General features: G+C 41.0%; 1 protein-coding gene across 4 annotated transcripts in view; it reads left to right on the top strand.

Moving 5' to 3' along the window:
- The window catches only part of pde4ca (phosphodiesterase 4C, cAMP-specific a), a 51,943-nt gene that overhangs the window by 29,719 nt on the left and 8,316 nt on the right, over positions 1-13,908 (top strand). For all 4 annotated transcript variants that reach the window (XM_085438604.1, XM_085438607.1, XM_085438605.1 and 1 more), the window contains 6 exons: positions 10,744-10,935; positions 11,680-11,724; positions 12,222-12,258; positions 12,899-12,972; positions 13,071-13,123; positions 13,542-13,654. In XM_085438604.1, coding sequence (XP_085294730.1) covers positions 10,744-10,935; positions 11,680-11,724; positions 12,222-12,258; positions 12,899-12,972; positions 13,071-13,123; positions 13,542-13,654 — 514 coding nt within the window. The remainder of the gene's footprint in view (positions 1-10,743; positions 10,936-11,679; positions 11,725-12,221; positions 12,259-12,898; positions 12,973-13,070; positions 13,124-13,541; positions 13,655-13,908) is intronic.

Raw genomic sequence — 13,908 nt, 5'->3', positions numbered from 1 at the left:
TTAAAGATGTGGCCTGTATGTGTCTTGGCAGCCGGGGATCAGTCCGCCAGGGCTAGATTATATCTCTCGGTTGGCCTGGGAACGCCTTGGTGTTCTCCCGGTTAAGCTGGAGGAGGTGGCTGGGGAGAGGGAGGTCTGGGCTTCTCTGCTTAGGCTGCTGCCCCCGCGGCCGGCCCCGGATAAAGCGGATGAAGATGGATGGATGGATGGCCTGTATGTGCACTTCAGTTTGTTACAAAGCATGAAAACCACACAGGGTTCTGAAATTGTGTCATTTTCTTCATAAAGAGGAATCAGGTTGCTTGATACAGGCATGAAAATGTGGGCAATACATTAGTATGTAGCCCACTGACTTGTGTTGAATAAATTATTTTTATTGGAAAAGAAGAAGCGTAAAGTTTTTTGTCTTTACTGTCTTGTCTATTTTATTTACAGCTTATAATTATACCCAAAGTGCTTTAGAGACAGGAACATTTACATTCCAGGTCTCCAAAAAAACACCTTCAAAATACATGAAAAGCTGAGAGGTGTATTTTGTTGTGTTTTTTTTTTCTTTTTTCTTTTTGCCTGTCCCATTTGGTTCTTTAGCCATCAGAATTGTTGTCTGAAGACCAACAAGGATACCCAATGGATTTACTTTGCCAAATGGATCATCGTGGCATTGCTGTATTGGTCCATTTGATCGACCTTTGTTTTTATTATTTATTATATTTTATTTTCAGATGTTACAGACGGGACAGACATGAGTGAGGGATAGGAAAGGGAGAAAGAAAGAGGAAGGAAAAGAAAAACAGAAGGGGAGAGGGACAGTGAGAAAGGGGGGGAGAAAAAAAATCTCCTGGATCACCTGTTGAGAAAAGAAGAATAGAAAACAAGCAAAAAAAACCCCAAAGCAACATACTAAACACAACGCCATCGCATTAATCTAGCTAAGTGTAAACAGCAGTAAATACTAAATATTCAATGTTGTTGTGCAGCACGCAGCCAAGAAAGGTGTAATTTAAGTCTACGAGCAGTGAACACCCGTGTGCATACCTATTTTGTTGTGTTAACAAACTGAGTGATTTGTTGGTCATTAAAATACGTTCAGAATTTACAAACTTAATGATGATATTTTTAAGTACCTTATTTTTATATTTTTATCCAGAAGTTTGTTGACACTGCAGAGACCGTGGATGCACATCCATGCAGCCCTGTACTGATTGTGTGGCTTGTAGGCCTCTCCGGGCCTCTCTGCCTAACAATTACGCGACCAGGTTAGGTCCTTCCGGGTAAACGAGTCCCCTACAGTCTTTTGCAAACCTTAGGTTGGATCTTCTTTCCTCCTTTCTTGTTTGTGCAACTCCAGACCTGCCCCCTGCATTTCACCCCGGCTGCCATTTTCAGTTTGTAGGTCGCTTGATGTCATCCTACATTTGTGACATTCGACATTCAAATGAGCTGTGAGTCGTCCCTGACAGTTGTTTTCACCCTCCTCTGGTCTGAGGTTTGTTGTTAGCAATATTGCTTGTTGTTGTTGTTTTAATGAATCATTTTAATGTGGAAACAATTACGTCTATGAGTAAAGCTGGAATTTAACCCTTTGTTGCCTCACTTAAAACTGTTTGTTTCCAATGCTTGGCTTGATTAATAGTATTTTTTCCTTTGAGGTGCTCCTATCACTGGTCTTTGCTGTCAAGTTTGTTATTTAGAGGAGCGATGGCCACAGCAGTGGTTTTTAGACTTTTCCTCATTAAATGAAATTTGGTTGAAGTTAGATTAGAGATTAGATAAAACTTTATTAATCCCTCGGGTGGGTTCCTCTGGGAAATTCGGTTTCCAAATAGCACAGCACCGACAGAAGTTACAGAATGTGAGCAGATACCATATATACACATATATAAATACAGAGACATATATAAATAAAGAGTATACAAAAGGGATAAATGGAATAAATAGGAATAAGAATACAAGGGAATTGCACATTCAAGTATTGAAGTTTATTGCAATGTTGGATATTAACAAAAAGTATTGCACTACAGCTTAGTTGTTCCCCCCTCCTTTGTCCTCCTGTTTCCCCTCCCTCTCCCCTCCAGAGAGGAGTTAAACAGTCTGATGGCGTGTGGGACAAAGGAGTTTTTAAGTCTGTTAGTTCTTGTCTTTGGGAGAAGCAACCTGTCACTGAACAGACTCCTCTGGTTGTTTATGGCCGTGTGCAGAGGATGCCCAGCATTGTCCATAATGTCCAGCAATTTTAGTGTCCTTTTCTCTGCCACTGTCACCACAGAGCTAGCCTTCCTGATCAGTTTTTCCAGCCTGGATGAGTCCTTCTTTGCTGTGCTGCTCCCCCAGCACACCACAGCATAGAAAAGTACTCCAGCAACCACCGACTGATAAAACATCCTCAGGAGCTTCCTGCAGATGTTAAAAGACCTCAGCCTCCTGAGGAAGTGCAGTCAGCTTTGGGCTTTTTTATACAGGTGCTCTGTGTTGCATGACCAGTCCAGTTTGTTGTCCACCCACAGCCCGAGGTACTTGTTGACCACCTCCACCTCCTCTTCCACCTCAAGTTAATACCATGAGGTGGACTTGCATTGAAGTGGCTTTTAACTGCATGGAAATACTGATTTATTTATTATTTAAAATCTGGAGTTGAAGTTAGAGGTTTTCCCATGCAAGGAGTCCTTTATGCATGTGTATGACCCACTGTTCACTTGCAATTTAAACAACAGTTCGCAGTGAAATAGAGGTCAGCTACATATCTATCTTTTGCCAGCAAGATATCCACACATCATTCTACAGCTTGTCGCTCTAACAGCGAGTTTCTCTTTCAGGGTTCATTCAAGGAAAGGCAAAGAGGAACATTTGAAGAAAATGGAATGTGTTTGCAGTGACAGATTCCTTATGCAAGTTCAATTTCATAGATTAGGCACAAAATATGCAAAAAAAAATATCTGGGCAATTTGGCTGCACTGAAATTGTTGGAATTCTTGCAGCTGACAGCGCTTGTGTAAGTGTAACTTAAAACCATTTGTTGGAAAAACGAGTATTTCCTTCTTCCACAGCACCTCTGATTGTGACATCTCACCACTGCCTACACTGTATCAGCTAACTGATGACTGACAGCAAGATTGTCCTCGGCAGTCATTTCACATTGTAAACGGTATCAGAGCTCCACATCTAGACTTTATGTTGTTTTTCAAAGGAAGAAAAATATTGGGGGAAGACAGCTGGGTGACTGAAGCCATCAGAGGGAAAGTCCTGAGGAACCTGCAGTGTTTTACCTCTGACACTCATTTTCTCTAAGTTAAATAAATGCTGTTTGACAAATGTAATGTAATACTGCATGAGTGTGATATATGTATAAATCCTGGTAGTTATTCACCTTGACCGTAGTGAGGAGGGAATCCATCCTTCCAGACTTTGCACACAGTCATTTCCGAGCAATCAGTACTGGACCAGAAAATAAGGTTGCAGCTAAGTGAGTTATGATACTAGATAGACTACTAGATAGTCACCTTCCAAAATTTTTTCCTTGCCTGCAAGAACCGTTCAGATTTTCCTTACAGACATAACAAGAATAATCTAACAACATCCTAACTATTTACTTACCGATACTGACTTCCAAACCCTTTTGTTGCTTGAAATTAGCTGATGGTAATTGTTAATTTTAGTGTTAACAGATATATTCCTCTATAGGACTATCTAGGATTGCCTCTTTAGAAATCATGCATTGTTTTAGGTTAATAGTTAATCACATTAAACGTGAAGTCTTCCTTAACGAGAATAGTAACTTCTTACAGTATGTCTGTACAAAAGCTTTTATGTCTTCTAAGCCAAATGTTATTTATTCAGCAGGTAATAATCTAAGTATAGGTTGGGTCTTCATTTTTTAAGGCAATGATAAGATAAGGCAAATGATTCTGAGTCCCTGTCTTTGTTGTGTCTCTTCTACATTGGATTACACACTTTTAAAACCAGTTTTTACTGGTTCACTTCATTCTGAACAGTGGTTAGACATCTCTATTACCAATGCACAATGTCTATAATTAGCTCTCCTCTGTCACTCAGAGGCTGACCTGCTGGGCCTGTTTTTGTTGGCTGTAAAGTGTGAAAATAGCTAAAAGGTTATTGTTTGTGTTGCTATTCACAACTACTTTCTTAAGCAGTCACAGCTGCAGTCCGGTTTATGTCTGTGCTGCTTTGCTGTATGGTTTGAGAAAGATCTACAGTGTATATAGCAAAACTGCTCTGTGTGTGTGTTTTAGGAGGATTATTCAGGAACAGAGAAACACATTCTTACATATTTAGCTTATTCAGCTAAATGCTAATTTGGCTTTTTGAGAAATACACGTTTGCTTTGTTGTTGAACGTTAGCTCAGAAGCTAACTTTGCTTTGTGTAAGGGGCACAAAATCTACTTATAAGCTCCTGTAAAACTCACTAATAAACATGTCCTATCAACTAAAACATGAGTCCAGCACAGAGCCTCGAATGAGATTAAATGCTCGTTTTGTTTGTTTTCATGCTAAGCTAAGTTTAGCTAGGCTAATTGTCACAAGGCTGTTCCCTTTTTGGGTTAATGGTCCACAAGTCAGTTGTCAGTGACATGACAGACAAGACAACCGATAAGTTTCTTTCCTTAAATCTGTTGTGAGTGCCTTTATTACACATTCATGTGAAATGAGGAACATTTGATCCTCTGTGAAACACCACATGCTTTTTTCAGTCAATATCAAAATCTCAATAGATTTAGTGTTCTCCTGTAGAAAATGTACCCATAGCCTCAGAAGCTTATTTTGGGCCAACTGAGATATAAATAACTTACTTCCTGTAGGTTTTTTGCATAATTTGTCAGACCTGTGTCTGATATTTATTTCACCACTCTTTCATGCAACATTCATTTAGTGATCTGACAAGTCAAAGAGTTTTTTTTGTTTGTTTTTTCTGTTTGACATCCACATTTCGCAGCATTTAAGTCCAGTCCTCTCCATGACCCCCTTTTCTTTTTGAGCCATTACTCGGTGGATTTTCTTGGATGCTTAGAATTTTTTATCATCTTCAATTCAAGGCAAATGACCTTGCATGATGTTCAAACACACTACTTTAACTGCGCCATATTCCAGAGCATGCTTGAGAAGGTAAATTGATAAGATGTACTCATGGAAAAAGGAAACATTTTCCATGAGACGTGTTGTTTTACCATACTTCATTTAAGCCACCCACAGTGTATAACATAATCAGATTTATAAAATAATCATGACATTGCTTTTAGAAAATATTTAGAAGATGCAAGAAACCAATGAAAATATAAGTGTACTTTCAGAGATGGATTGCAGCTGGTGCTCTGGGAAAAAGATAAGGCAATTGTGAATTAATCTAGCTACACTGTCGACATGTAAACACATACCACCTCCATCGGGTTTCTTCACGGCCAGATTCAGTAACGTGATGTTACAGAATAGAAGAAGAAGACGCGCAAGACAAACAACAGGGTGGTCCTGGCTGTGTGTGTGAAGGGCCACACAAAACCAACATTTATCCCAGAGCACAAACTGATGACTTTGTGCTCTGGGATAAATAGAGCTGATTCACCTCTGGGTGAATCAAAATCACCTCTGTGGATTTCTACTGTGACCACTTTTACAACATCTGTTCTCCCTTTGTTCCCATTGTTCTGTGTGCTGAGCTACAGCGTGTGGACTCTTAGTTGCTGGTGTGAACTTTGTGGTCTCACTCAAGCCGGGCGGAGAATGTCTCTCGTGCCTCTTGTGCTGTAATAATTTCACAGCATTGTTGCTTTTGTTTCACACTGACACATTATCGCATACTAGAAATCATTTCAGATTATCTCCCAAGTTTTACAAAAGCACAATTTTCTCTTGCATGAAGCGAATGCTCTGTGCATCAGTTTAAACAGCGTTTGAATAAACGTCCCAGTTCGTCGCGCAGCTCGGCTTTGGTGCAACTAATTCTACCTCTGGCTGTGTCACAGCAAAGGCCTGGGAGTGATGAATGAAGGTTCAGATGACAGCTTGCCCTGGTTTACGGGCCTATCTCGCCCTTGCTTTCTCCCTCTCTCGCTCGCCGTTGCTCCTGTATTTTAATGCTCCCCAGATGGGATTGACGTTGCCATGACAGGCGGTGACGCAGGCGGGGTGTCAAGTATCAGGGCCACTGACAGGTTGCCATCAATCACACTTGTTACCAGCCAACCACTTAAATAACAAACATGGTAACACCTCTCTCTTTACACCTTTTTTTTTTTTTTTTTTTTTTTAACTAAAAGTCTTTGCCTTGTCCAGGAATGCTGGCTCTAATTGGTCTTTAGACAAGAGAAGTAATTAAGTGTGCGAGTGCATGTGCATTCATGTCCACCTTTGAAGCTTGGTGTGCGAATGCAGATGCCAAATTAGGATGGTTCTATTTAACCATATCCAATCTCCAACAGGTGGCACATTACGCATTTCAGCTGGCTTTTTAGCTTTTATATGAGATTTTATTTTCACCGTCTCTGCACGTATAAAAACTTTTCAGTCAGGGTTTTTTTTTTTACAGCGTGGCAATAATTAAGAACAAAAGTAGCTCGGGTTTTTGTTCAGTGATTAATTTGATTTATCTGCAGAAAACTTCGTCTCTACCTCATTATTTTACAATGCATACAATGTGCAAGTTCAAAGACTCACCCCAAAATCGTCAGAATGCATGTTTTGTCTGTGCTGAAGCTACAATGATACAAATATCTGAATAATAAATTATTAAATGAATAACATGCCTTAGTTTTCTCTGTTCAGACATGAACATTGACTGGCTGTAGCAGTTTCACTAAGGCCCAGCAGAGGGACTCTGTCCTCAGAGAGAATGAATAGATTATTTTAATTCGGCAGGAAGAACCTAAAATACACGTTAGCTATCACTCATCACCAGTTTTATCGGGACTATAATTAACACCTTCCCACACTAACAGGGATATTTTTTAAAAATCCCTTTTTTTTATTCTTGGAGCAGAGAAGAGTGGAGAGTGGGAAGGGTGCCGGAGAAGGAGGAGAGGTGGGCAGGCGGGTGGGTGGGTGCCAGTTGTGAAAAACAAAAAGACAATGGAGGAGTCATTTTTGAAGACCAACCAGCCACGGAGCTTCTGTGGGAGCTTCCTGTTCAGACGATGCGCACACTGAGCTTGAACCTTGACCTTTGACCTCTTAGGACTACAGAATGCCTCAGCTGACAGAGTTAATGCACATTTTGTTAACTGTATAGTTAAAGATTGTGCACATTGGAGGTGTGCAGAAAATACTGGAATATTCTGGTTGCACTGTTCTTACTGTGAAACGACATTACGGGAAAAACTGTAAACTGCTTTTTTCATTTTTTCCGAATATAGAATATCACAATTCAGCTGTTTAGAAAATTATAAACTCCATAACTCACAACTTAACAGCCTCAACAACTATTTTTTTCAAAAATAGCATGTGTTTTTGAGTTATTGTTTTACTTTATCACCTATTTAGATCTCCATCGCTTGTTTCCATGGTAACAGCTACTTCCCCGCCCCCCCTTTTTTTTTCTTTTTTGCCACATAAATTAAAGGATTTGTTATAAAACTGTATGAACCACAACTAGAAGATTGTGATTTCACAATGCAAAAATACTACGTGTTTTGTCTGCTGGGGTGCTGGAGTACTAGGTGAGCAGTGAAGTGTCACGAGTGAGTCAGGATTCCCTTTCCTGCACTGGGCTCACAACAGCTCAGCGAGAGATAAAGAGAAAAAAACTGGAAGCGAAAAAAAAAAGCAGTGGGGGAATGGCGTAGGCGGTATTTTGATCCGCGGTCTAATTTTAGCTCGGTATCGGCTTCAAATAGAAACTCCTCCATAAATATTCATGAATGGAGGGAAGAATCTGCTGCTCTGTGAGGCGGAGATGACAAACAGAGAGCGAAAGAGAGAGAGGAGGGCTCTGAATTCTACCTGAAGGTTATTTTTAGCTGCAGTGTTGCCTTTCTGGATTCACATGCGAACGGAGGTTAAATTTAGCTGCACAGACAGAGACGTGTGGAAATACAAACAGATTCATAATCAGAGCACGCGAGGAGAGCAGCGGGCGCAGCATTAATACAGAGATACGATGAGAGAGATGGGTTAAACTGGAAACATGAAAAGGTGAGGAGAGCGTGACCATCTCCTCACCTCAGTAATTTGAGATTAAAATACACACATTGTAGGCGTACATCATTGGGACTCATTGTTTGTATTATTTACACATAAAATTATGATTTTTTTTTACCCCTTGCACACACAGCCTGTCTGTCATTCGTGCACGCTCACTCTAGCAGCCACGCTGGCACAGTCCCACTGTACTGTGTCTGACATTTTAGTCACTCGCACTTTCTTCTGTGATGCAGTCAGTGTGTCTGAATCTGTCACATGGAAATCAGCTTCTGCTGTTATGTAATAGCCAGTAACACACCAACGTCTTGGGGGGGAGAGTACTGCAGAACGCAGCAAGAGAGGAATGAATGCAGTGTTTTCATGCAACTGTAAAGGCTGGATTGTAGCAGCACAACTCTGCAAATGCCAAAGTTGGTCAATCGCTCATGGATTGGAGTAAAAGGTAGTCATTCATGGAGCCAGCAGATAGTTGTGGTTTTGCTCAGGTTGTGTCAAATGTCAAAAACTGTTGACCATGTGAAAAACACATTATTACTCCCCACCTTCTATACTGTGCACTCACTGACCTCTGACTTTGTTAGCTACACCTCTCCAACTGTTTGTTAATGGAAACATCTGCCAGTTGAATGGCAACAACTTGGTGCTGGTAGGCGTGTAGCCATGGTCACTTTGAAGTCGAACATTTAAACCGAGCATCAACTGCTGTATGCAACACAGTGTACAGTGAGTATATATGCGACATGGCAGTTGTTAACGTCTTTCAATGTGTGCATTTTGTTACACTCTAGACCCCACACAGCTGCACAAGGATCTGATTTTGTGGTAATTGTATCACTGACATTTTGGGTTTGTGTGTTATTATTCTCTAACACTTTGGAACCCATACCTACGCCATGAGATTTTTATTTTGAAATATTGGTTTCCCCGTTCTGTTTATTTGAAAGGGATCAAGTGTGTCTCAGCATCTGCCCTTGCAAAATCCTTCATGTTCTGCTAATGGTTGTTTTACTAAAGTGTGGATTTCTATTCTGGAGATCCTCACGCTGTTTAGCAAAAGGAGATGCGTTGCCAAACGGAGCTGCTGGCCGAAAGTCTCCGAGGCTCAGAGCAACGCTGTGGGAAAGTAGAAATGTAGATCACAGGAGAAACATGCCTAGACTGTGAAGAAGGACCTTGCCGTGCCTTCGTTTGTTGTTTTCCTCTGTAGTCAGACGGTGTTTTTCAGGAGGAACTCCTCTTCACCTGACGCTGCGCTATTTTTAGACTCGCCTCTCTCGTGTAACCCACGTCAGTACTGTGCTGCTATTTTTATCTCTGCTGTTCGCTCACAGTCGGGATTCATCTGTATGTACACGCGCGCACGCGGACACATACACATACTTGTATCACGAGAGCATCACATTATCTAAACACATTTCATGCCTTTACTGTTTCTCTGCATGATGATTGTGTAGCTGTGGAGTTCAAGTACGTCCAGGCTGGTTGCCTGACAGCCTCAGGTTTCGCTTGATTCGCTGTTTCAAATGCTATACTATCTTTTAATGTTAAATATATTAATAATGAAAAATGGGTCCATCCTGCCAATCAGCTGCTCTTTTTTGGATCACTCTAATAACACACTTAATGGATTTTAGCGGTTAGTTATCCTATTTATAAATCAGCTATAGCATTGCATGCAGCCACCAGTGCTGAGAGCTATTCTTCCTCTTTGGATCTCATCACCTCCTCATTTTGGTCTCAGTCTGACTTGGATGTGTTTTCTTATCCACCATTGTTGCTCGGCTTGAATTGTGGTGCTGATTTTAGCTTACTTCCTGAGCTGTGAGCTGAGCTCATATATATCACAATGTCTTATCCTTTTTTTGTCACCCTTCTAAATTTGAATTCTGAGTTTTTTTTACTTCTATGTTACACTATTTCCTCTTCAAGAAAGGACAATATCAGATTGAAAGCTTGTGTGATAGAAGTCTTTATAAGGTCTGTAGCGATGTTTTAGATATGAATATTCCATCTTTTAGTAACTGTGTCCATGTTATTGGCACCAGAGGAGCAGCAGTCTGGTTAACTTGTAACTGGAATTTTGTAAAAAGTTTGTCTGTCAGTTTGGTCTGAAGGGAAATGCTTATTCCCACATTTATTCTCCCTTATTCTTTTTATTTTATGGCTGTTGCATTTATACTGCCTGCAGCTCTTAATGGAGCTCGTTTTCTCACCTCAGTGCATGCTGACCCACTTGACCAGCCACTCGGTGTATTTCCAATAACGCTGTTGACAGCTGGTTTTCGGTTGCTCCTGCCTGATGCTGCAAACAGTCACAAAGTGCTGAACTGTATTTGTGTGACAGACTCAGGGATATATTCATACACACCAGCTATTGTACACATAAATGCACACATTGCAGATATTCTGTGGGAGATATTTTATGGCACTGTGTGTCTAAGAATGGAAAAACAAGCTTTCCAGGAAGCATGGACAGTTTGGATGGATTCATTTCTTCTATTTCCTTTCCTGATCAAATCTACAAGCTGGTAAATTCCTAAATAGCCTCTTAAGCCATCTAACCTTAATAAATTCTCTTTGCATTTATGTCTTCTTAGTTTTGATGTGGAGAATGGATTGTCTGTGGGACGCAGCCCACTGGACCCTCAGGCCAGCCCTAACTCCGGTCTGGCCCGACCGACCAATTTCCCTCACAGCCAGCGGAGGGAATCTTTCCTCTACCGCTCTGACTCCGACTTTGACCTTTCACCCAAAGGTCCCTCCAGAAACTCCTCCAATGCCAGTGACCTGTAAGTCCACCAGTTGAAACTGTTAATCCTCTGTCTCTATGTATTGAGAGGGGCCTAAAACAAACCCTTTGGATAAATCCAATGCCCCGCCTAGGAATCTTGTTGCTTTACATGTAGTAATCTGTTGATATCAAGTTCTCTAAAAGTAAAAAAGAGCTTTTTACATCTGAAAAACACGGGTAAAAGTTTTCAAAGTATCAACAGCCATTCCTGATGCTGTGCTTTTTATCCTAAAGGAATACCACTAGGATCACATGGATCATATTTGCATTTCTGCTTTTCTGTTCTTCTCTATCTGTTTGAGCTCAGAGGTTTCCGGGCTGGAGAAGCAGTTTTGTGCCTCGATTTACGTGCTGGCTCCCTTACCTGTTTGCAGTTTGAGTTCTGAAGCCAAATTGTCACGCAGTTTAACTTTTTTACTTGTTTTTCATAGAGTGAGGAGGACTGTTAAGAAAGGTCCACCTTGAGAAGACTGAGCCTTCTCAAATACTTTATTAGGACATGCTATATATTGCTTGCAGCTGTTTTCCCATCACAAAGTGCTTGAATGTCAAATCTATTCCACTGGGATTCTAAAGAAAGGAATATTTTGTTTGTTTTTCTGTGTGTCTCAGTTACATCCCCAAGCAAGACATTATAGATTTCACGCTATCTAAAAAAAAAGAAAGAAAGAAAGAAAACCTTCAGTTTTGTAATTGAAGCAGTCACAGATTTCTTCAACCTCTTGCCTATCTGTTTTTAAAGGGAAGAAAGCTTGAAGCATTGGGAAGTCAACTGGTTGTCATCTCGGTGAGAAGAACATGATAAACAAAATAAATTAGGGCGAAAATAAACCCACACTGGCTCTGTCCCCTGAAGGCCTCTTCTGCATTCCCTCTGGATGGCTTCATGATCATTTCCCTCCTTTCTCCCGATGACTAAATATCAAAAACCTCTCTTGTGACCCCTGTCAGGCTCTCTAAAACACCCCGTTCTGTTTTGTTTGTTCTTGCATGCGACGCTTAATCAGAGCGGAGTCAAGTATAATAACACACTTTTGGGTTTTTTTTACTCATATTTAACTGTTCATAACGTGTCGCCCACCCTTTCCACCTCACCCCGACTGTTTCCTCACCGGCCTCACTAGAAGCAGTGCATGTCTTTAATAAATTAAAATAAACTATAATAGATACGAGGAAGGTTTCTTTTTATCACTCTTTGGTATCACAGTTTAGGGATTTATAGTTGAGCTTCTCAGTATTTTGTGTTTTTTCATGCTTTTTTCCTCTTGTGTGTCTTTTCTGCAGACATACAGAAGACATGATAGTCACACCGTTTGCACAGGTGAGTCCTCTGAAATCTTTTCCAGTCAGCCTGTTTTACTTATTGTGTTATTTGAAAATTTGGCAGATGGACAAATTAAGAAAAAAAAAAAACAGCCTCCAGATGGTATGAGACTGGGTTTTAGTGCTCTACCGGAACATCCCCTCAGGATCATGTTGGCCCTGCGACAGGATCAGCATCCCGCTGGTGTTGCCTAGCTCTTGCGTGGGATGTGCGTCACTCCTGTGCTCACTTTACACAGTGAAAGGAGCTGAGAATCCAATACTGCTGGATCATGCTGTTTAAGATATGCATGGTGGCAGATAAGGCTCATGCATGGATCAAGTCTGGACATCTGATACTCTGTGGGCTTTCTCCTCATGCTGAGTCAGTGTTTGGTGACAGATGCAGTGGCAGACGTGACCTAGAGGAGTGTCAGTGATGCTATGAAAACATCAGAAAGGGAGTGGGGGATGCCTTTGGGTAGCACATCTGCCAAGAGTGGAGAGCCACAGTATCAAATGATAGTCAGTGATTTGTGTTGAGAAGCTCTTGTTCAATGAAAGTGGAAGCTTTTATGAGCATTTAAAGCTACACTTCATCACATTACAAATGCGTCATTTGATGAACTCATACATTCACTCCTTTGTTCCTCTCGTAGGTCCTCGCCAGCCTGAGGACAGTCAGAAGTAACTTTGCCGTCATAACCGGCCAGCAAGATCGCACGGCCAGCAAGTAGGCGTTTTGGAGACTTCCTAAGTCTTTTTGCTCTTTCACCACCACACCTGACTTGTGTCTTTAATATGTTCACTTTGGATGGTCTCTGTCTACAGAACACGATCTTCAGGCAGCAACCCACCATCCATGTGCAAGACCAGCCTCGCAGGTTGGTAGCGGCTTTGGAATGAGATATTTACTTATTAGCCCAAAATACACACTTGTTAAAAAACAAACAAACAAACAAAAAACACATACACACACACACAAACACACACAGATGGCAAGGATATTAACATGATTGGGAATCGGGAAATCTGGGTTACTGGAAACACATCACAGCTGTTTAATTAGTAAGCAAATGTTGTTCAACAACACATGAAATCCAGTGGTGGGCAAGTTTTCCAGCCATGTGCCTGTAATGATGATTTTTTTAATGCTTATTGTAAGTCACTTGTATCCTCATCCCATGGATACAATTACTATGAAACAAAATGCAGCTCAATATTTGAGAGGGAAATACCATTAACATTTCCTCCCCGATGAAATTTAATATATATATATATATGTGTGTGATATACATACAGAGGAGCCTCACCAGCAGCTGGCCATAGAGACTCTAGATGAGCTGGACTGGTGTCTGGAGCAACTAGAGACGCTGAAAACCCGACACTCTGTCAGTGAGATGGCTTCCAACAAGGTACTTTAACAAAACACTAACACACTACCAACAGCCTGCTAAGTTAGACTTTTAGAAGCTGGTAATTTAGGCAACTGAAAGACTGAATGAAAGTTTGTTGCTCTTTTGGACATTTCACAAACACACACACACACACACACACACACACACACACACACACACACACACACACACACGAGTGAATCTTGCAGTTGTAGAAAATGGATTAAGTGCAAGGTTGGGAGCTTAAATGGCATTGTAAAGCGCTTTGGGTG

This window comes from Copadichromis virginalis, linkage group LG18, assembly GCF_057382275.1.
Source record: "Copadichromis virginalis isolate Kocher_CV1m ecotype Utaka linkage group LG18, C_Virginalis_male_GT1.1, whole genome shotgun sequence".
NCBI lineage: Eukaryota > Metazoa > Chordata > Actinopteri > Cichliformes > Cichlidae > Copadichromis > Copadichromis virginalis.
Note: the sequence above shows the minus strand (reverse complement) of the source record. Positions and strands in the feature narration are given on the sequence as shown.